This window comes from Staurois parvus, unplaced genomic scaffold (genome assembly GCF_062004578.1).
Source record: "Staurois parvus isolate SC_StPar_1 unplaced genomic scaffold, SC_StPar_1.0 ptg000565l, whole genome shotgun sequence".
NCBI classification, from domain to species: Eukaryota; Metazoa; Chordata; class Amphibia; order Anura; family Ranidae; genus Staurois; species Staurois parvus.
This window is the reverse complement of record NW_028318361.1, coordinates 218444-243369: the sequence shown is the minus strand read 5'-3', so window position 1 is coordinate 243369 and position 24926 is coordinate 218444. Positions and strand designations below refer to the sequence as shown.

At 41.2% G+C, this 24926-nt stretch overlaps 1 protein-coding gene across 1 annotated transcript; it reads left to right on the top strand.

Annotated features, from left to right (window-relative positions):
- Positions 1-7795: 7795 nt before the first annotated feature.
- On the top strand, positions 7796-24558 carry LOC149450675 (uromodulin-like). Its single transcript, XM_089691617.1, has 10 exons — positions 7796-7945; positions 9816-9875; positions 10761-10862; positions 12372-12586; positions 15397-15551; positions 17635-17874; positions 18903-19059; positions 20618-20684; positions 21192-21230; positions 24110-24558. Exons 2-10 carry the CDS (start codon positions 9830-9832, stop codon positions 24172-24174), a joined length of 1086 nt encoding a protein of 361 aa, XP_089547743.1. The 5' UTR covers positions 7796-7945; positions 9816-9829; the 3' UTR covers positions 24175-24558.
- Positions 24559-24926: the final 368 nt, after the last annotated feature.

The following is a 24926-nucleotide window of genomic DNA, read 5'->3' as shown; positions in this document are numbered from 1 at the left end:
AAAGACTTTAGAAAGTGTCTGTTAAAATACTCTTGCTTTAAGAGATAGCTTTAAAACTCATCTCTGGGCATACATAATTCATCTAGTCATCTGTGGCAGGATCAAGTTCTGAACCTGGGACCTCTGCATTTTCTGTCTGTCTCTCTTCTTGCTGTGCCACCTGCAATGCTGGTCTGGTACAGAAGCAAAGACACAGCACCTCTAAGTGTAGACTGTTTAACAGTTTATTCTTAAAAAAGGTAAATTTAACAACTCACATCTCGTAAAAGTAAAATAGGCTCATAGGGATCAGTGTCTATCGCAGATGTAGACGACCGTTCAGGGAGCAATACCGGCAGATCAGCAGGGGGACGTCAGATGCCAACACCACTAGCTATGGACATACCAGGGACACAGCCAGGCTCCACCATACATGCCTCTCCTCCTTGCAGCACCTCCTGCTGATGGGCCGGTATCCTTCTCTCAGCGGTCTTCTACATCTGGTGATAGATGTTCTGCACACTGATTCCTATGAGCCTGTTTTACTTTTACAAGATGTGAGTTGTTAAATTTACCATTTTTTTACCAATAAACTGTTAAACAGTCTACACTTAGAGGTGCTGTGTCTTTGCTTCTGTTCCTTCTACTCTAGAGTTCTGCTTCACTCTACCACAGCCTGCCCTAGTGCCTTTAGACTGGATCACCCTCTGCTTGACCTGGAACAAACCCCATTTACATGGACTGCACAATTCATGCACCTGTATACTCTCCTTGCAGTGCCTTGTCTGGTGCCTTTGTCTCTGTTAAATCTTGAACTCTTTGCTCCTCCATGAACTTTCCATTTAAATATAAAGTTCATAGATGAGCAAAGAGTTCAAGGTTTAACAGAGATGAGTTATAAAGCAGGAATGATCATAGAACCTGACAAACAGCAGTCCAGGGTCAAAGGTGCCACAGCAAGAAGAGCCTCAGCCAGACACTTCAGTGGTCCCAGGTTCAGATCTGGATCCTGACTCAGATGGTGGATTCAGATGCATTAAAAACATTGCCATTCAGGTCATCAAAACATACTGTAGACCAGGGGTGGACTGACAACTCATGGGGCCCTCAGGCAATAGGGGATCATGGGGCCCCTGTGTCCTTGCCCAAACTCAAAAAAGCCTATGAAAAAGGTACCAGGGGCTTCTCATGGGACCCCCTACTGACCCGGGCCCTCGGGCAGTGCCCGCGTTTCCAAATGGTCAGTCCGCCCCTGCTGTAGACAAACTCATGGTGTACTAGATTTTAACATCCTTTACAATATAAAAGTAAGAAAATAGTATACTCACACGACAATCACCATATAACTACCCCTTTATATATACATTCTCCAGGCCTCTCCTTTAAGTGAATGAAAGGTTAACCAAACTTTTGTGAAGCAATGGCATTAGGCAGGATATTCAGCTAATCCCTGTCTATACCAGGAAGCCACCACCATGCACTGCTCAACTCCGCTCTCCAGGCACAATCCCCCTCGCTTATCCACAACCAGCATCAGTGCCCAAAACCAATTCCTTCGCCCTTAGCTCATCCACTGTACCAAAGTTAATCACGCAAAGAGCAATAAAGCCAAAGAATTATCATGATAACCAACCAACTATGAATCTTAAAATGAAGAATAACCAATGTCAGCCTCCATCATTCTCTCATGACATTCCCTCCTTTTACAGAGACAATCTGATTGTAAGGTTTATGACCAGCTTTGAAAAATGGTCATTTTATCCTGATTGTCTGCCAGTTGGAAATGACTTAGAAATTAGATATTAATACTAACCGACAAATGGTGTCTGCAAATGTCCCGGGACTGCCAGAGGCTTCCAACAACGTGAGCTTCTTCCAACAAGTTAGCTGTCAGTTGAACTGCGGTGGTGGTTCTGTGTGCAATTACTTTTCACTCAGCTACCTATATATTCATTGGTCCAGATGGAATGCCCTTCATGTATCTTGCGATGAAAGCAGAAGGTGGAGGTCAGATGACATTAAAGTAAATGGGCCTCACCCAGGCAGGACTTAGCCCCGAGCTGTCACAGTTTAACTTTAAAGCAATTCTTACTGACCGATGTATTTTTATGGAGCCATTTCATATTTATACTTCTACTAGTTCTATTAGAACTTAATCTATCCATTCTTTAAATACTTGTTTATAACCCAACTTTGACCAAATTTGTTTTTTTTTAATTTTCTAAAATCTATTAACGACTGTCTATAAAGGCAATAAGGCCCCAGAAGATGTCTGGTTATGACGAAACGCGTTAGCCGGAGCCTCCATTCTGATGTCATTGCATAAGGATCGCCATGTTAGCTTGTTTCTGCTAATTGATGTTTTTAAGCTTGTAAGTGCATTTTCATTCTTCTAAATCAATTAGCCTTAACTTACTGCACTATGAGAGGCACCTGTTTAGTTTCATATGAGTTTATGTTGACTGCAGGCCTCGGGTGGTGCACGTGATCCGATCTGAGACACATGAGCCTGGACAGAATTATATATATTGAGCGTGTTGTGACCTCCTATGATCAAGGGATCAAAGGATCTGGTAAGCCTCCAATCTGATATCACGGCGGTGCAATTCACGTTGGTGGTTATATTGGAATGAAGATTTTTCATCATTCATCACAGATAAAAGGGGACTGTTCTATTCACTTTATAAGGTCTGTTTTATTTATGTTTATTTAACTTATTTAATTTATTTGTTTTTTGCCAATGGTTCACTCTTGAGCACTTTCTTGTTTATCTTTTATTGGACATATATTATTTGTACATTATTCATGTATTCTTTCAGGTATATATATTTTACTATATTTTCACTTTCTGTCTTTACAAAATGAGATATCAGGCTTTTGAGGTACCAAACCCCAACAAAATTCATAAAAACCCATTTTATTGTATCACAAATAGATTTAAAGTCACATAAGATAATATATGAAGGACTGACTATACTGATGGTGTTAGACCTTCATATTCTGCATCCCATATACCATGTAAAATGATTAGATTTCCTATGATACTCAAATATGCCGCAATGTAGCTCTTTCTATATCATTGTGTTGGTGATCTAGTGGAATGGGGCGACTCAACATATTGCACAAGAATTACTACTTTCTCAGGCGTGTATTGGAGGTGAATGCATAGTGATTGTTTGCTAGCCAATTGCACCAGTGATGACCATAACCATAAAACCAGGGACGTACAGTATTTACTGAGAGGCAAACAAGACATTTTCCTTGGGCGGAATTTTTCGGGGGGGGGGGAACGCCCTCTGGAATAAGGGACATTCGTGCAAGGTGTCAAAAGATGGGAACCAGGCGAGGCACTGCCTGAGCTCTGCTGAAGGGTGTAGGCAAAGGCCGACTCTGGGCTTTCCTGACCATGTCTCCGGGGATGGCAGGCTGCTTTCAATCCGGAGGTGAGTGCTGGATGAACATCACTCTTTCCTCTCCCTTTGATGACCCACTAAACAGGTATCGTATATTAACATCACTCCAGTTGGATTCCTTGATGTGTTCATACTTCCTCCATCCACTTAGGAGCTCCTATTCCACTGGATCACCAAAGTGGAAATAATTACATTTGTGTATCGTAGTAAATCTAATCATCCTACATAGATATAGCTGGTCAGTGGTAGGTGGGATGGAGGTCTAGGACCATCAGTTTAGTCAGTCCTTTATATAATGATCTTACATGACTTTAAATCTATTTGTGATAGAAAAAAAATTGTTTTTATGCATTTTTCTACAGTTTGATACCTCAAATGTCCGATCTTCTCTTTTGTAAAGATTCTTGTACATTTACGGATGTGGTTCATTACTCTACCCCTTTACCTGGATTACGCTATACAATAATTCTACTTTGAGTCTTTTAAATATACAATTAAGTTGGGAAAAAAGTGCAAAATATACCAGTTGAATCTGTGAGAAATCCAGTGCTGACCCCCATCTTGTGCACACTGTATGGATGTGGACAATTTCTCAGCTTTGCAGTGATGGGGTCTTTCAGGATCCAGAAGACTGCACAATGAGAAGACATCATCACAATGGGATTGAATGGCATGGGCAAAGACTACAGTCTACCTTTCAAAATGGAACAAGCAAAGAACGCAGGCTGTCATGGTCTGGGATCAGGCTCGGAGGCCAGTGGCTGTAGCAGTAGAGAGGTTCACATAGTAGTCAGTTGGATGAATACACAAGCAGATCCCCCTAGCAACAACACTGGTTCAACCGAGGTTTAAGGGAGTACTAGCTAGTCTTCATCAGAGCTACTGATGGTGGAGATGGATTTCGCTGTGTGCTAATGCCAGGTCACGGATTAGAGCAAAGAAGGGTCAGGTAGTGGATGAAGCCGAAAGGAACAAGCAGAAGAGTAGTCAATGGACAACCCAAAGGGTCAGTAATCAGTAGTAGCTGGATGGGATCAGATGGAAGCGTAGTCAATGAGCAAGCTAAGGGTCAAAAACGAGTGTTAGCAAAGAGAAGTACAGCAGTAGGTATGCAATTAGCAAGAAATCGGCTGGATTGAGCTCAATATTCTTGTAAACAGGAGGTACAAGGACATGGCTTAAAGTAGAACTTTAGTCAGAAAAGTCCTTCTAGATCACTTCAGGTTGGCCCCTTTTGCAGGTGTAGCTAGGTAAAACATTAAAAATAAGTGCCTATACTGTTTAAAATCCAATAATACACCATCGCACCTTTTTCTGCACATGCTCAGTTGCTCTTTATTTTCAGCATTGTGTTCAAAATGTAAAGGCTTGTCCACTGACAGCCTAAAGATTTACTGCTGCTCGGGGGCTCTGGTCTTCAGTAAGATGGCGGCCTCTGGCAAGAAGAAATGGGAGCAATGCTGGAGGAAATTTAAAGCACGCACTAAGTTTGGTAGCATAATTGTTAATGTGGAATGTATATTCCTTGCTAAAGAACAATATTTTGTATCAAGTAGTTTGGGTAAAGTTCCCCTTTAAGCTACTGTATGTCCCTACACCTCCTGTTTGTCAGATTATTGTGCTCTCTCCAGCTGATGTCTTGCCCCTTGCATACCTTCTGCTGTCTTTCTCTTTGTTACCACATTTTATCAACCCTTGGCTTGTTCATCATATATGCTTCCACCCAGGGCCACTGCTAGACTATTTTGCGCTGTAGGCGACAAGGCAGCTAATTTCAACACCCCCCCCAAAAAATAGAACTTCACCTGTAGTTCTGCTTCACTCCCCCTAGCACACATCCTCTTTCCCTTCAAATATTCCATCCTAGCACAAATCCTCCCCTCGTAATCCCCCCCCAGCATTAATCTCCCCCAATCCCGCCTCCTAGGAAAAATCTCCCTAAATGTATTCTCTTAGCACAACCCCCTCCAAATTAGCCTTCCCAGCACAAATCCTTTCTCCCCACCCAAATCCCCTCTCCTAGGACAGATCCCTTACTCCTAGCACAACCCCCTCCAAATTCCCAGCCCAAAACCCTATGGAGGATTGCTCCACTGACAGGAGCGGAAAGCAAAGCCCACACCTCCTGGCTCTCTCTTGTCATTTCTCCTTTGCAGGCTTCACTGATTCAGTCTTCTTTCCACTTGTTTCAGCCATGAGTGTGGGAATAGGGGAAAGCACTCAGTGGCCAGGCACAGCATCAAGACTGGCCAGAGGGAGCACAACTGAAATCTGGGGGGTGTAGCCCATCCCAGCACAGGCCATGGAGGAGCGTAGGGACCCCAGCGGCCGTGGCTGCACCCTAGGTTGCAGTGTGTCCTAGGCAGCTGACTATTTTGCCTAGTGGTAGCGCCAGCCCTACTTCCATCTACTCTCATCCAGCTCCTACTCATTACTGACCTTTTGGCTTATTTTTGATGGACTACTCTTCTGCTTGTTCCTTTCTGCTTCATCTGCTACCTGACCCCTGCTTGATCTCTTCCTGTTGGGGCAAACCAGAGGGTCGTGACCTGGCATTAGCATGAAGTGAAAGTGAAACCCATCCCCACCATCAGGAGCTCTGGTGAAGACTGGCTAGTACTTATACCCCAGCCTGTGTTATTGCTAGGGGGATCTGCTTGTGAATTCACCCATCTGACTACTGTGTGAACCTCTCTACTGCTACATCCACTGGCCTTCAAGACTAATCCCAGACCATGACAGTCTGGGTCCCTCACTGGTGCCATTCCGAAAGGGAGAGTGTGGTAACGTCTTCTCATTGCGCTGTCTTCTGGATCACGAGAGCACCCCACCACTGGAAAGACATTGTCTATGTCCATACAGTGATGTGGGTACATGAAGATGGACCTTCTTACCCTGCTGTAGGAAAAATCAAAGACTCAAGACCAGACAAGATACCATAGATTTAGGTTTGTAAAAGGAGCTTTTAGATAGTCTATGTTCCTAAACCAGGGGGAGGTGTTCCATAATTCACAGAGGCTTGAGATAAGACTGCAGGGTGCACAGAGCACTTTTTTCCAACCTAATTGTATATTTTAAAGACCCAAAGTAGAATTATTGTATAGAGTATAACAGGTAAATTGGTAGAGAAAGGTACCAGATCCGAAAATGTACAAGAATCACGTAATGTCATATGTAAAGGACTGAGGGTGTTAGATAGGAAACTTGGATGGGAGCTGGAGAGACATTCAATCTCACCTGTCCTTGTGTAGTGGTTTTACAGGTGCCACACCCCTATTTAATCAGAAAAAAGCAAAGACCGTAACAGAGGAAAAACTTATGGGGCTTTTCAAGGCACCATACCATATAGTATGGTATATGGTATGGTGCCTTGCAAAGCCCCATTAGTTTTTCCTCTGTTAGGGTCTTTGCTTTAAACTGAGGGTGCTTACAATGTAGTTCTTTCCACATTGGTGATCCAATGGAATAGGAGCTCCTAGGTATTTTGTAAGTGGATAGAGGAAGTATGGACACATTCAGGGATCCAACAAGAGAAATGTTATTATACCATACCTGTATAATTGGCTATCAAAGGGGATATTTTTAGGGGTGCTCTTAGATTTTCATCATTAGCTAGAAGTTCCAGTATTTTGCTCTTTCCTTTGGTGCCTCTCTATGCTCCGGTGGGAGGTTTTATGGTCTTATCAGTGGTGCAATTGGCTGGCAAGCAATCACCATGCATACACTGCCAATACACTCCAGAGAAAGAAAAAATTCTTGTGCAATATGTTGAGTCGTCCCATTCCACTAGATCACCAGCACTATGATAGGGAAATAGCTACATTGTGACACATTTGTGTATCATAGTAAATCTAATCATCTTTAGGTGGTATGTGGGATGCAGTATATGGAAGTCTAGCACCATCAGTATAGTCAGTCCTTCGTATATGATCTTATGTGACTTTTAATCTATTTGTTGTACAATAAAATGGGTTTGTTTATACCTTTTGTTGGGGTTTGTTACCTCAAAAGCCTGATCTCCTGTTTTGTAAAGACTAAAAAGCAACAAATAGGAGAAGTTCCTTTCTAAGTTTATTTGCCTTTATAGTTTGTCAATAATAGATTTTTGGGCACTGAAAAAAAGTGTCCGTAATTGTGTTTTAAACAAATATTTAAAATGTTGAAAGTTTATTTTTGTAATAGAACTGGCTGACGTTTCATACCAACTATACACATTAAATGCCTCCAGAAAAATATTTCTGCCAATAAGAATTTTTTAGAGTTATATCGAGACAGCTCGGGGCTAAATCCTGCCTGAGTGAGGCCCATGTACTCTAACGTCACCCAACCTTCTACGTTCTTCACAAGGTAGACGTATAGCATTCCATCTGGACCAATGAGTATATAAGAAGCTGAGAGATCGGTAATTGTCCACAGATCCCCTCCAAGATCCAACTGCCTCTCCTAAAGGTAGCAAAGCTCAACCGACAACGAACTTTGCGCACTTGTTGGAAGATCATTAAGTTGCTGGAAGTTTCGTGAAGACCTGGGACGTTTGAAAACCACATTTATCGGTTAGTATACAATTCCTAAGTCATTTACAACTGATAGCCGACAATAAGGATACAATTGTCATTTTCTAAAGCTGTACAATCTCCATGATGGGAGGGGATGTCATGCGAGAACGATGGAGATTGCCATTGGTGACTCTGTATTTTCAGAATGCTGGTTGGTTATCAAGATAATTCACTGATCTGCGGCTTTGTAATTGTGTTACTTTATGTGATTTCAAAGTCGCATTCAGTGTGAACCAGAGCTCACCGTATTTCTCTAATGGTTTGAATCTTAATGTTTTTTCCTAGTAAATAGAAATAATGAATATTGTAACATATAATAATGTTTTTTCTTTCTTTGTATTTATTTTGTTTTACTTTGTATTTTGCTATATTGCTCTTCAGGTTTGAATCTTATTCTTTAGTTCACGTTATAAATTCTTCTTCTTCTTCTTCTTAATAATAATAATAACTAGAAAAGCTACAATTTCTGGGGAAATTGTGTGAAGTGTTCTTGCCTCCACCTGTAGTCTACAACTGGAGTGGGCAGAGTAACTGGGTGGAGTAGCTTGAGTAACATTGTGTGGTTGGAGTGGCTGAAGTAACTGTGAAAAGGTTGGATGGGGCAGAGTAACTTTATGGAGTGCGCAGAGTAACTTTATGGAGTGTTTGGAGTGAGTAAAGATAGTAAACATGACACTAACCAATTGATTATAGCAAGCTTGATAGAGTGAGAAATGCATTTCAACTTTTAATTATTTATATAGCACATCAAACAGTTGTAATTTAAAAATTATAAATCCTACACCAAAGAGCTTTGTATTGTGAGAATCACAAGACCCAGACCTACATTTTGATGCATAGTATGTCTCTGAAATATTAAAAATGAAGGCACAGTCACAGTTTAGAAATTGCCCTTCAAATTTGAGGTGACTAGAGTGGAGTTTCAATGAATGTCAATGGGCGGCGTGAGTTTCAAACAAATGGTTATATTGTGAAAACTATCAGGACTATGGCTTAGCCGTGGACATTTTTAGTGGCCACAGGGATAGCTGAACGTTTTGATATAAGATTTGTGTAGGGGGGCTCGCAAATGAGGGAGTGATGGCAGTTTAGAAATCATGTCCTGATTTTTCAGCTCACACTCTAGCTTTTGTCAGCTCACACTCTAGTTTTGAACATTCCACCATTCATTCCTATGGGACCAATTTCACCACAAAAATGCTGATATTTCGTGAACCATTCGGCGAAACGTTCCACAAAGTAATAGCGCACCAATCGGGAACAATCCGCACGTTTCAGTATATTACTGTCTATGGAGTGTAAAAACTGTGGGAGGAGTTTGGGGGGTAAATTTGGCTCTAATAATCAGAATATATATGTGAGATAACAGGAAGTAGTCTTGCCATGCAGGAACACTTAATAATAATAATATATACATATATATGAAATAATTTCTTATCAAATATTGTTAGATCTTATATGTTATGTAGTCAACAAAAATAATGAATATTGTAAAATATATGGATGTTTGGTGTTTGTTTTTTTATTGTATTTATTTTGTTTTATTTTGGATTTTATTGTATTACTTTACTGGTTTGAATCTTATTGTATATTTCTAGTTATAAATTTATATATATATAATTTTTTTCAGTTAAAATTTTGGTAAGTCTAGTATGTTACATAGTCAATAAAGATAATGAATATTGTAGCAGATATGGACATTATTTTTTCTGTTGTATTTATTTTGGGTTTTTCTGTATAAAACTATGTATAAAATAAAGCAAACTCTGCAGGACTTGTTTCTTTTTCTTTCTGTTTTTTCTTTTTTTTCTGATTTTTGCTGAATCACAAACAGAATTTGGTTGCTCATACTGGATGTATTTTCCAGGGTCCCTGATAACCATGAAGACAACACTGCTGCTCTCTGTATTGTGCGCTGCCATGGCGGGTGAGTGAAGTTGATGTCCTTTTCTCCTATAATAACACATCTGGAATACAGAGACAGCGATAGTTCCCAGAAATTAGATGGCACAATTGGGGAAGGGCAGATGGACAGAGAAGGAATGAGGGAGATCAATTCTCTGATTTAAATTTATCTAAACTAAATCTAAATAATAATGTAATATATTGCAGCTTGCTGGTTCTTAGTGGTGGCTGCATTAGTTTTCTTTTTTTAGACTTTTTTGTGAATGTTTTCATCTGGTGATCCTGCCAGCCTCCATGTAACATCTCCCACTCTCCATATTGTATCTATGAACAAGCACTGCCATAGGACTACAAAATCCTTCCCCCTTTCCTCATCTGTGTAAGATAGGAGGAAGGGGCAATAAACTGACCTGACAGGACTGATAACCCTGTATGAGATAAGACTGCAGAGTCCACAGGAGAGCATTGGATTTCTGGCAGGATCAACAGATAACAAAACAAATTAGGAATGAATGGCAGCCCCGCATATCTGCTGAATATCAGCGTGGTTTGCCTGAGGGTGCAGGAATGCGTGTGATTTACACAAATTCCGGCACCTACATATATGTGAACCTCGCCTTATTCAGGAACACGGGTGACTACAACGCAGGGAAGAGGGTTGTGGAGCACTTTGTTTATGAATTGTAACACTTTTGGTAGACGTTTGTATATTGGAACACTCGGATACAAGTTGCAGCGGTTGGACAATCATTGGATTGCTGTGGAGAACTTTGAAACAAACTAGACATTATCGCTGATTTATTTGAACTGTTGTGATCCTTGTGTCACATAGTAGCTTGATATGAGACCTGTTTAGACTTCCACACAGGAACACGGGGCGCACTTTAATGTTTTTCTGTCTCTCCAGTGGCTGCGTCTCAATCCTGTGACACTATTACCTGTGCTGCTGATGAGTATTGTGAAAATAATATTGCCTGCGTGTGCAATACAACTCTCTATACAGACTCAGGTATGGTATGATATAATATGGTCAGAATGGGAGCCTTTTAAAATCAAATATTGAATTTATGAAATAAAATGTATTTCTATGAATAAACCATATGAGGTGCATGTAGCACACATTAAATAGTGGGAAGGTGCAATGGTCACTTTACACCAGGATTCTAAATGAACCGCAATGGAGTGCCCTGGTGTGAATGAGCCCCCCGACTTCCTGAACATGAATGGTGGATAGTACAGGAATAATCTGACTGTCTGCAGATAAACATACAAACTGGGATTGCTGTGTGTAATATGGAGTCAGGAGACCATAGCAAGACCCAACTGAAGTCAGCTTATCGTGTCCCCAAAGAAACAATCACTGTTTGCACCCAGATTTGTGGCTTAGGGAGGTCTGTATCGGGGAAATCACGAAAAGAGTCTTCAGCTTCTGAAGGACTCCGGTGTGCCAGACTATACCAGACATTGCATGGGGTTCCTTGAGCAAAGTCTGCCTCTGATAAGTCTGCTCTTTTTTCTTCACTCCCGATGAATGACAGATCTGATGGGGGACAGATGATATATACAAAAGGTGGGGTCTCCCTGGAGATATCAATGATCATCTATGGACATGACCAACACTGGGATCCAAATGCCTGAAAAGCCAAGCTACTTGACTTGTTCAGACGGAATCCTAAGCTCTACTGACCACCAATGTATGGGGGCTCTACACTGACCACCAATGTAAGGGGACACTACACTGACTAACACTGACCACCAATGTAAGGGGCACTACGTTGACCACCAATGTAAGAGGGGCTCTACGCTAACCACCAATGTAAGGAAGCATTACACTGACCACCAATGTAAGGGGGCACTACATTGACCACCAATGTAAGGGGACACTACACTGACCACCAATGTAAGGAGGCACTACACTGACCACCAATGTAAGGAGGCACTACACTGACCACCAATGTAACAATCGATACCCAACCATTAACAGTAGCTCTCCCCAGCAAAAATGGACAGACACTCAAAATAGATGTCTTCCAGCAACAATAGATCCCAAGCAGCCAGAAACAATAGACCCATCTTAACAGTAGATCCTGTCCAGCAACAATTTACCCTCCCACAATAATAGATCCCCCACCAACAACAATAGACCACCCAGCAGCCAGCATTAATAGACCCAGCAACACACCCCAGCACCCCTTGCCATTACATAAATTCAGTGCTGGAGGTGCCGGAATGGCGTTCCCCCATGTTCCCACTGAAAAAAAGCCCTGGTTGGCACTACACTGACCACCAATGTATGGAAAGGGGGTGCATTGACTATGAACAGTCTGTACTGTATGTAAACTGGAAGTTTAATTTGTCTTTAACTCTGACTCTGGCTGCTTTCTCCCCAGTCCCTGGTCACTCCTGCCACCCCAAAGTGGGTATATATAGAAACCCCCTATAGTGTATAATGTACATCAGGTATGTCACCGTCACCTTCTCATCTCAGAAATGCTGAATGAATTTACTCTTTTTACAGGAAGCAAACCATCTCCAAATTTGACTTGTGATGGAGGATCTTTCAATATACAAGTGTCAAAATGTTGGTTGGAAGCAAATGGTTATAATACGTCCAATATAAGGCTGAACGACACCAACTCCAAGTGTTGGGCAGTAAGGGAGATTGTGGGTGGAATATCGCAGATGGCCATTCATAGTCCATTGACAAAATATGTCTGTGACACTGATACTGTGGTAAGTTCTCCTGACTCGGTCTGACTGTTTACTATACAAGAGAAGTAAAAACAGATCCATTAAAGTATGTATGGACAAAAATATTCTGTTTTAGGATTTTAATGTAATAGAGAAAACTTAGAACCCTTGTTATGTTATTTTTGTTTTCAGAAGAATGTTTCACCTTCTATATATTTTTGCTACTTAGTCTTGTAAGAAAAGAAATGACAAAACAAACACTTTTATTATATGCCCCAGGCTCAACAGAACACATTAAGATTGCACTAATGCCTAAGAATTTTTTTGTTACCCCCATGCCCTGTTGAATTTACAACCCCCCCCCCCACATCCTCATATACATACCTGGTGTCCCTGGTCATTTCCACCGGGTCCTCCAAGTCTGCACCCTTCCTCGAACCTCCTGTTTGTAGAGGAGATAGTGAGGGAAGGGGTGTGTTTGGCTCCTGCATCTGCATGGGAGGAGGGAGCAGGGGCGTGGCTTGCTGGGCGCTGTGTGTTTGAAAAGACGCACACAGCCCCAGCTGGGGGCCCACATGCATGTATGTCTCTTTAGCAGCAGGCTAGTTAAAAGAGACATGCAAAAGGATGAGCTGAATTCCAGGCAGATATAAAAGACACAAATAACACAGCTCTGTATTTATTTACATCATTAAATTTATTTTTTTTAATACAGTCAGTATAAGTACCTCCATGTGATCTGGTTTCAGCCTCATGCAATCCCTGTTCAACTGGGAGAAAGAGAAGCAGCACATGTAGATAGTTAGTTCATGTGCTGACAAAGATTATGTTGATAGGAGGAGAGAGCAGAGTGACAGAGAGATGAGCTCATCAGTCCTCTGCTTCTCTTATTACTGAACAGTCACAGGCTGGGGGTGTGGGGTCCAAGGGGGACCTGGGCTCAGAGAAAGTGGGTTGATACTGGCTGTCAGAGTGAGCACATAAATTGGCAAAAAAAAAAAAATCCACAGGAGGAATCTCTGAACTGAAGTTGAATTTTGCACGTATTTTGTTATTTTATCTTTGGGATATTTATTTATTATTTTGTACAATGGAGTTTATTGATAGTATCAAGTCATCAGATGAATCCAAGGATAGAAATAACAGTGAAGAGGAATAAACATGCAGCTCCTCTAGGTAACATAAAGCATAATAAATGCACTGAGTTATAGAAGCAAACAAGAAATGTGATTACAATGTGTAATGAAATGATAAGATACATAACAAAGTGCAGTATTGATTAGCATATGAAGATCTCAGATTCATCAGTAGAAAAGGAGAAAATGGGGGCGACCATTGGGTGGTAGAAGGTCACACCCCGGAAAATGTCATAGAGCCACGTCCCAAGCGTTTTCCACACAGCTTTGATATTCCCCACCCTCTGAAAGAAGTAAACTGTATCCACCATCTCCATTCATCTCCCGGATGGGAGAGCTGCCGATGCAGGGGAACGTCTCTAAACGTCCCCCTGCATCCAGTGCCTGTGCGCACTCCCTGGGAACGTGTGACACCGCATTCAGTGCCTGCTTTGTCCTCCGGACACAGCGGAACACCGATCGCTGTATGGACCCTCTGTGTGAGGTCCAGATTCATGTGATCACCGATTGGCCAATCAGTGATCATATGAATAGTAGTAAACAAAATGCCACTTCCTGACATCTTTGCTTACTACTATGATCACAGAGGTCACATGGTACAGGCAATGTGACAAGCTGTGACCAATCACAGCTCACACATTATTTCTCAATGGCTGCAGGAATGCAGCCAGAGAGGAGAAATTATTGCATTTACAGCCTTTATGGGTGTAAATGCAATCAATGTAAAAAAAGAAAAAAAAATCTTCATCACTCCCCACAAGTAGTACAGTGTCACTATGGTGACATTGCACTTCTAGGGTGACAGTATGTAACCCCCCACCCCATAAATAATAATATAAAAGAAATAAAATAAAAATGTAAAAAATTGAAAATTTTGTAAATTTGAAAAATTTAAATTTTTGGTTATAAACTAATTTGTTTTTTTTGGTTTGCTAAAAAGATAGCTGAATACATTTTTGGCCTAGATTTATGAAGAAAGATTATTTATTTGCAAAATTTTATAAGAAAAACACTTTTTCCAAATTTTTGGTCTCTTTAATTTATATAGCAAACAAAATAAAAATCCCAGCGGTGAATAAATACCACCAAAATAAAGTTTTATCTGTCTCAAAAAAAGCCTATGGGTACAGTGTTGCATGACCGCGCAATTGTCAACCAAAGCACTGAAAGCTGAAAATTGTCCTGGACAGGAAGGGGGTGAGAGTGTCAGGACTTGAAGGGGTTAATAAAGCAACATTGTTTTTGTTCTTTGTGTACGGAGTTTATGTTCCTAAAAGGTCCATTAGGTTCTCATGAATCTGTAAGTAAACATGAAGACAGCATACAAAGCATTATGCGGAACCCCATGAGAGAAGTGAGGATATGCCAATCCTTTGGGCCCAAAATGGGTCCAGCAATTATACAAAATGCTTCAGGTTCCAAAAAAAAAAAAAAAATTCAGCTGAAGTACAGAATGAAAAAGAAGAGTGGATGAGAAGAAAGAAAAAGTTAAAGAAAACATAAAGGTTCCCAGGGATCACGGTAGAAGGCGGGGTATTTATTTTTATCTGGTTGTTTTTGGCCGGAGTTCTGCTTTAACAAAACTGGAGACTTGCTTTTTGACTTGTCAGGGAATACACTGACATTAATAGTAACTGTCTGTAAATGTGCAGATCACTGTATGGCGGGGAGTTTTCTGACCTCGTCTAATGACTTATGTGCTTCCTCTCTCTACAGGTAAACAAAACCCATATCACATACACAAATCAGCTGAATATTTTTTCCAATACGGGTCCGATCATAACACAAAATGACGCTGCTATGAATGTCTCCTGCTCTTACCCGCTGTATATGAATATCACGCTTAATGTGACCCTGCACCCAATACTCGGGTAATTATTATTACAGATTGTTGGTCTTTCAGAAATCTATGTTGGCCATCTCTTATGACATTGGATTCCATCATATACTCTTGTATGAGGTGCTTATAGTGGAGTTCCAGCTGAAAAAAAAAATACAGACACTTACCTGTCCCTCAGTCCAGCGGTGTCCTTACCATGGCTGGTTTCACCGGTTGTCTTCTCTCCCTGCCGCCGGCATCTTCAGCGGAGTTCCAGCTGAAAAAAAAAAAAAGTCAGCAGCTACAAAAACTTTAGCAGCTGACTTTTAAAATACAAACACTTACCTGTCCCTCGGTCCAGCGATGTCCTCACCACGGTTGGTTTCACCAACCGTCTTCTGCGCCGATCCCCAGAGAGCCAATTGGATATTCCGTGGATCAACTTTCCCGATAAATGTTAGTCCATACTCGTCTGTACGAATGAAGGGCGCACTCTCTTCATGCATTATCGTGGTGAAACACGAGTTTATTAAAATGCATAAATGTACATACTCACAAACCAAAAGAGATAAAAACAGAGACAAAGAGTCAGTGGTGACGGTCCCAAATGATGGGAGACCCTTGATGAGGTAGTCTGACGCGTTTCAGGAGATGTACTCCCTTCTTCAGAGCTCTCCTTTGGTTTGTGACTATGCACTTTTATGCATTTTAATAAACTCGTGTTTCACCACAGTAATGCACGAAGAGAGTGCGCCATGTTTTTGCTTCTCTTCACCAGTTACAAGGTTTCCTGATCTTCCAAGGGCTGCACCTCAGTGAATGACAGTCACAGTACCCCTAGTCAGCATGAAGATATAACTGCTGGTTTGGTTTTTTGGATACTCATCTATATGCTGCCATAATTGGTGTTTTTCTGTAGTTGCCCCACTTTGGCTCTAATGCAGGCCAGAAACGGGTCAAAACCGGGCCTTTTTTTATGAAAAAACCCCCCCATAAAATCGGCTGTTCGATCGGCCGACGTTACCACCAATGGTAAAAAAAAAATCGGCTGATTTTAGTCCCGTCTACGGCCGGCATTTAACCCCATAATTACTTCTGTCCCTTGCAGAGAGCTCCGCTATTATATTTTACATGAAAAAGTCTTGTGGTTGCAACAATGTATCCATTTGTATCCTTTTCGGATACACATTGTTTTATTTGGATACTAATAGATACATTGTTGCAAGACTTTTCATATAAAATATAATAGCGGACTGGAATTCTTCTTCTTTTTCTTCTTCTTGCAGGTCACGGCTCATGCGCAGACTTTTTATCGGTAAAACGATCGGCCGATTTGCCCATCATTGGCGGGAAAATCGTCCGATCGTCAAAATCTGTCACAAATTTACCAACTTGACCAATAAAAAAATGTGCCAAAACCCCGAAAAACGGCCGACCAATTAACCCACTAACGGTGCGAAAATCGGCCAATTTTTTTTTCGGACAAAAAATCAGTCGATTTTTGACCCGTCTATAGCCTGCATTAGACTTATTACTGAGCAATCACATGACTACTTACTGCCCAGTTCTCAGTCTTCTCCAAGTGGAGAGAAGTGACTGTCAGTCATGTCCTCTCCGCTCTGCTCCTCCAGCACTCACAGAAGCATTGGTCAGGGGAGGGGGTGGGTGCAGCTGGCTCCAGATCTCAGTCGCATGCTGAGAGGCAGATCCAGCTGTCAGTCTGACAGTCAAATGGATCCTGACAATTTTGTCGGGATCCTTCCACAGCCTGTAGAGGCTGTGCCATGTCAGATGATAGCGGGCAATCTGGGTCACAGAAGAGTAAGTAAGTGCACTCCTGTGCCCCACAAGAGATGTACGGACGAAAACCATTTTTGGAATATTTCTCTTTCAAAGTATTTTTATTTTGTTTGCTTTATAAACATTCATTTTAACACCATTGTGGTGCTTTTTAAATTGTATATCAGATTAATGGCTTCCATCAGAATACACAGAGCTAAAGGAAATAGCTAATAGGTTTGTTCTTTATCCTCATTGCAAATAATGTCAGTTCTCTGTGTGATAACATAGACGCATGGCCACATACCTACAAGGGTTTCTTGGTAGGTGACCTTTGTCTTGTGTCTATTTTCCAGGAGCGCAGTAATAAACGGTCCTACAAATGGTACAAGTTATACAGCCGTAATGGCAGCCTTTACAGATAACACATATTCGGTCGGGCTCTTGGAAGAAGACACCGTGACTGTGGAAGATACTATTTACCTTTCTGTGAGAGTACCAGATCTGGATGCCAACACCTTCAGTCTCTCAGTGGTGAATATTTATGCCTCTCCTACCAACTCAAGCTCCCCCAAGTACTATCTTCTTCAGGACGGGTAAGTACACAGTATGCCGGTTAGCAATTCTATGTGGTCTTTGACTACAGAAATAATTCATTAAATGCCCAGAAAAAGATATCATATTAGGAGGTAGGTTGCTGTAGTGTTGCCAAGAAGTTCTGAACTAATCTGGTCAAACAACTTATTAAAGTGACATAATTAACATTTATTAACATTTATTTTTGCTTGATACAGGGGGGTTTATTTACAAAAGCTGGAGAGTCCAAAATCAGACTCACTTCTGCATAGAAACCAATCAGCTTCCAGGTTTTATTGCAAAGCTTCATTGAACAAGCTGAGGTTAGAAGCTGATTGGTTTCTATGCAGAAGGGAGTCTGATTTTGGACTCTCCAGCTTTAGTAAATAAACCCCAGTATGTTTTCCATTGAAGGGCTCATTCACACCACAATCGATGGGTTCCTTTGCTCAAGGCAGGCCCAATGCATTGACAATCCGTTGTTTATTACAAGTCCAGGTCACAGCAATGTGTTGGTGCGCATTGGAGGAAAATGGAGCATGCTGCAATTAAACAGAGTGTAATACATGCAAATTGATGTATTTCATTCATCTCAATGGAGAATACATCAGGGAGAAAATCATGTAGGTGTGAATAGGTCTGAGGTGTGAAGAAATACTGGTCACAGAGAATGTAATCATTTCTTGTGTACGGCACAATGACTCCACCAATTAAAATCTGAATTGGGGACTTTAATTCTGAATAACAGGAACAATATAATGAACACATGCCTAGAACTGTTCAGTTATAAAATACATATAAAATAGGGAAGACATGCCATGTATTGTCCATCTATAATATATATATATATATATATCTGTAAATCTATATCGATAGATAGATAGATAGATAGATAGATAGATAGATAATAGATAGATAATAGATAGATACAGTATTTATATATTGAACATACCCCATACATTGATCAGCTCTATTAGTATGTACCAGTATTGTGTTCTAATCTATAGATTACAGTAACTGAAAGCTGATGAAAGGTTTCTGTATCCAGGTGCCCATCTAGCCAAATATCTGCTGACCAGCTAACAGTGGATAACAATGGAGTCGGCATTGAAGCTCTGTTTGCAATGAAAGTCTTCAAGATCACCAGTTCTAACACCGTCTATCTCTTTGCTGATCTTAGACTCTGCACTGATGATTGTAACGTGGTAAGACTCAACGTACACATAGAGGATGTTCTGTGATTTCTGTACCTGAAGGAGCAGTCAGGGCTTCATTAGCCATACCCACATATTAGGAACCGGGGGTTTTCTTCAATGGGAATGCAGTTCTGGCACCTTCAGCACAGAATGTTTGTAAGGGCAAGGAGTGGTGGGAAGTAGAGGTCTTTTGTTGCTAAGGAGGTCAGTTGTTGCTGGGGGCAATATTGTTACGGGTTGGGGGGTCTATTGCTGTTGGGAAGGATCTATTGTTGTTGGGGGGTATTTACTTGTGGGGGGTCTATTGTTGTTGGTTGCTGACAGGTATACTGTTGCTAAAGGGTGTCTATTGTTGCTATGGTGGATCTATTGTTGATGGCTTTATTGTTGTAAAGGGAACTATTGTTGCTGGTTTGGATTTATTGTTGCTGGGATGATATTTTATTTGGGGGGGGGGCTATTGTTGATGGCTGCAGGGGATCTATTTTACTGCTTTTTGTTATCATTAACATATTCCAAACAAATTTAGCAATACAAAATTATACTTTGTTCTGTGTCTTTTAAAAGGGGCGGTACTGGAAGGTCGGTATGGGGTGGAACTAAGGGACAGTACTTGGAGGTGGGTGGAGGGTGGACACACGGAGTGGCTTGGAAGGAGGGAGTTCTTGCACCTATTCTCTGGGAAAAAACTCCTGAAAGGAACAGTTTAGACAGGTACCAAGAATCCTACTAGCATGTTGGAGGAAATCCACACAAACATAACATGCAAACTCCATGCAGTTAGTGTTCTGGCTGGGAGTTTAAGATCCCCAGTGCTGCAAGGCAAAGAGTACTAATCATCAAGCTACTGCGCTGCCCAAATGTCCACATTTGGCTTTCTGATCGTTGCACAGCCTTATTAAGATGAATAGAGGTGTTTATGGACCAAAAATATATGAACACCAAGCATAAAGATACCAGTTTTCCTCCTGAATACCAGATCTGCTGCTGCTAACCAAGCGGGTAGAACATTGCTGTGTGTAAAGAGTATAGTAGCTGAAATAATGGCCAACTCCACACAAAAGTGGCAAATTAAGTTATATGCTGGCTTCTGATACTGAGATATCACCACCAGAATTCACAGTTCTGCCCATCTGCTGCAGCCATAACATGGGATGAGCTAGAGTTTGGCTCAAACCCAAGTCCATCCCTAACAAAGTTGATTGATGGCTTCATGCTTATCCCCAACAAAGACAATGGATGGTTTCATGCTCATTCCTAACAAAGACAATGGATGGTTTCATGCTCATTCCTAACAAAGACAATGGATGGTGTCATGCTGCCCCGATACAATGTATAATAAATAGGTGATTCCTATTACAGGGAAGTCTCACCATTGGAGTGATGGAAGAACCTGGTGCGCCCGCATCCTCCACTGTTTCCATTGTGGGGATAACACAGATAAAGGAACATGAAGGGGACGTTGTGACTTTAGCATAGCTGTGGTGTTTCTTTGATACAGTTTGCAGTTCCTTTATCGATTTCACTTGTCTGGAATTTCTGTTGAATTACTTTTATTTCCTTACAGACCTGCGGCTCCAGATCAGGTGTTTCCAAGAACATTGCAGGAAGAACCGGTATCTATCTGAATGCAGGTAAGTCATCTCAGGTTCAGTTTTGTTACAGTAATTTTCCGTGTTCCTTCAGTCACATATATTAAAGACAAACATATTTTTTGGGGTAATGTGGGAAAAGGGTTAAAGCTTTTGTCAAGTATTATCTGCTGTCTTTGTTCCCTTTGTGGGAATACCTCTCACTTCCCATTCTGTCTGACTCCTGTCACCTGACCAGGAAGAATGGAGAAATGTCCCAGAGGGGACAAATCAATAAAACTTGCAGAGATTCTAACCCTTCACTGTCATAATAAAAAAAAATGTTTTCTTGCTGAGTGTGTCCCGTATATTTAAAAGATAAAAAAGTGAACAAATTGCCCATTGTTTGGGTTTATTGTCGGGGCTTACAAATGCTTCAACGTCTACGGTGAACACAACCCAATTATTTCAGCCTCCAGTGAATGTGAATGTCATACGATATATCCAGAAGAATGAGTCTCAGCCCTGTTGAGATCTCCAATTAACAGAAATGTTTTTCTTTATTTCCAGCTGATAAGTCTTACGATATAGATGTCAGTTCTGCTAGCGGTAAGTAAACTCTTACATTGAGAATTCTCATTGTTTAAACATGTTCAACCCATTTACAGCAACAACACCCCTATACACTGGGGAAGGGCAGGTCGACCTCAACATCTATCCCCTGCATATATGCCCCACCCCCAGAGCTGTAACCGAGCTGTCACCAATATCCCACAGTCAACTACCGATAATCAGCAGTTGGTAGGATTGGCTCTGGATGATGTCAGCACTGAATCATCTAAACTAAACATCTAAGCTCATCAACTAAAGCTGAATTCCAGGAAATAATCTACATTTTCAGATGATTAACAGATAGGGGAGCCATAGTACCTGCCAACGGATTTGTAATTCTGTCTATGCATTCCTGAGATTTACACAACTCTGCCATGCAGCACAGCCATGAAGATGACGCCATTTTTACTGTTACACTTAGGAATACAATGGTGTCCTCTCCTCACCCCCAGTTGGGCAGTAGCACACTGATTAGGTCATCTACCCCTCCTCCTATCTGCATGCTCCTTGTAAATACTTCTGTGTGCAGCACATGATTAGTATTCTATCCTTTGTGCTGTTTCTTCCTCTCACTTTTATTTATTATTTTATTGCAGGTACTTATATAGCACCACCAATTTACACATATATTATACATTCATATCAGCCCCGCCCTCAAGGAGCTTACAATCGAAGGTCCCTAACTCTCATACCCACATACATACAAATACTAGGGCCGATTTAGCTCCCATTGTGTAGGTAGTATCGTGGTTGGGATTTGAACCAATGAACCCAGTGCTGCTAGGTTGAAGTTCTAACCACTTAGCCACTGTGCTGCTCTCACATTTAATCTCTACTGTACAGGGACGGCAAAAGGCCGATACCAGGTAACATCTAGGTACTTACACTGCTTGCATTAAAAAAATGCTCAGCAAAAATATTGTCTCCTTTTCAGCCTTTGCAGATTCCTTTTACTGGCCACAAAAAGAATTAACTCCTCCATAGAGATATGTCAAATTTCCCATTTCCCCCATCTCACCTGTCTAATTCCAACACTGACTGAGAGCTTTGACCTATCCATATAATTCTATGCATACAGTTAGTATTTATCTAAAAATGTATTGATGTTATTTTTTTTATAAAACTATAAAGTTAAAAGGTTGTTAGCAATGATTGAGACTTTCAATTAGAAAGAGACAGTCTGAAGGCAAACAGCTTCTGTTGTGCTGTCTTTGGAAAACACATAATGCTCCATGACACAAATATTGTATTAACATTTTTTTTTGTGGTATTTAATGCTGTCCCCCACTAGACAGATTTCCCTTCACCTGTATTAAAATGTTACTGTTTTTGGTGGTATTTATTGTTTCCCCCCCACTAGACAGATTTCCCATCACTTCCTGTGTGGTCAACAGAACTACAGTGGAGGGGATCTCTGTATTAATGAGTACATCCAGCCATTTTTTTCTCAGCTTTAGAAATAGTTGGAAAGGATAAGGCTCCATTTTGGGCTTTTATTACCATCTTGGGATATGTTAGAGAAATTTCCCTTTGCTTACTGTCCCAGTGGCAACGGTTTTACCAAACCAGAAGTGAGAGCAAATCTCCAACAACAACACAGACAGAAATAATTTTTTTTATTAAGTAGAGTATAGAAAGGTCAAAGTACCTGCCAGCTTTTTTATTGCTGTTTGGGTCCTTGTAGCAGATTTTCCCTCAATTCCTTTTTTTTAAAACCATTGTCACTTTGACGGTAAATGAGGGTAAATTTCTCTATATCAGTTAGACTGACAAGAGTTCGAATTCTATCTCTATTGTATCAAGATTTATAAAAATTTTGGTTGTACATACACTTTAAATTCCCATAGTCACAATCTGGTATAAAAGTTGGCTTTCTTCAGACTGCAACTACAATGAAAACTTAGGATTGAACAGAAGATCTTCCATAGGAAGGTGAAGCCCTTCCCAATCCATTCCTAATATCTCTTGTGTGATGTTATTGGAAGATGAAGCCCTTCCCGCTCCATTCCTAATATCTCTTGTGTGATGTTATTGGAAGATGACAACCCTTCCCTCTCCATTCCTATTATCTCTTATGTGATGTTATTGGAGGATGAAGCCCTTCCCTCTCCATTCCTAATATCTCTTATGTGATGTTATTGGAAGGTGAATGTCACGGTGTAAGGTCAGGTTCAGAGACCAGTTGCTATAGCAGTAAAAGGCTTACCTGGAACCAGCAGGATAGGTACACCAGCGGATCCCCCTGGGAATGACGCAGGCTCACCTGAGGTGCGGGGTCTAAGTATTAACCGGTATTCACCAGAGCTCCTAATGGTGGAGATGGATTGGGCTGCGTGTTAATACCAGGTCGCAGATCTCAGGATCACCCCACCAGGGAATGAGCAGACTGGGAACCAATAGCGGATCAACAGGTTAGGGATCAGACGAAAGCAGAGTCGGTCACAAGCCAAGGGTCGGTCACAAATGGTAGCAGATCAATCGTGGTCAGGAACAAGCCAAAGGTCAGTAGCGGAGGTGTAGACAGCAGCAGGAACAGTAGCAGGAATATTGGCTGGAAAGGCACAATAATCTGGCAAGGAGGAAGTCCAAGGACATGGCTTATATAGGAAGTTCATGGGAGGAGCAAGGAGTTCAAGGTTCAAGAGCAAACAAGGCACAAGGCAGGATTATCCAATAGATGAGGCAAAGTGTTGTCCAGCATCCCAGGTAGCTCAGTGAGTAGAGTTACTGCCTGACACAGTAGAAGTCCCAGGTTCAAGTCCAGGCCCTGACAGTGAAGCCCTTCCCGATCCATTCCTAATATCTCTTATGTGATGTTATTGGAAGATGACAACTCTTCCCGCTCCATTCCTAATATCTTCTCTGTGTTGTTCCAGGATTCTCCATGCCTTGGACTTTGTCTGCTCTGATCTCCTCCTGGATCCTGATGAAGCTGATGTAAAGTCTTCGAGCACCAACCATCCCGGGCACCATGAGGCTTTGTCGTAACGTCAACCCCAATGCTCTCGGCAGAGAGAAGTTATGAAGGAATCTTGTATCTATTTCATTTTCTGTGTATGCTATTGGCTGCATCATATATAACGCTACCTAGGATAACCTCGCCGCTATGCCCCCTGATTATTACTCATTTTGTACAGTGCCGATATTCTGCTCTTTTGGCTTAGAGGTGCCGGCTTTATATCTGAGCTATTTATTGTGTTGTATTTATTGTACGGCAAGAATGGTTAATGGAGTGGACAATATATTAGATATTTTGTATCCCTGGTGAGCACAACCTGTACTTTTTACTGTTCTTTTACATATAATAAACTGCAAAGTAATGTAATTCAAGGTGTTTCTTTGCATTTATATTCAGTCATTGCAGGTGCTATGGTTAGGGAAAGGTGCCTCCTAAGGCATAGCTAACCCCAAAACCCAAAATGTAATATATTGCAGCTCACTGGCCCTTAGATTAGTGGTTGCATTTTTCTTTTTTTACAGGCATTTTCCCCCTTTTTATAATTTAAACTTTTATTTGATTTTCCAGTACAAAAAGAACAACACCTTTGCAAAAATTTTTTCACATATACATATTTCCATTTACTACAATATTACCCCCACCCACCCTTCCACCCTCCCCCCAACCTATTTAACCCGTCCACATCCTCTTTCCTGAACTATATCTTCTCTCATATATATCTATCTATCTCTGAT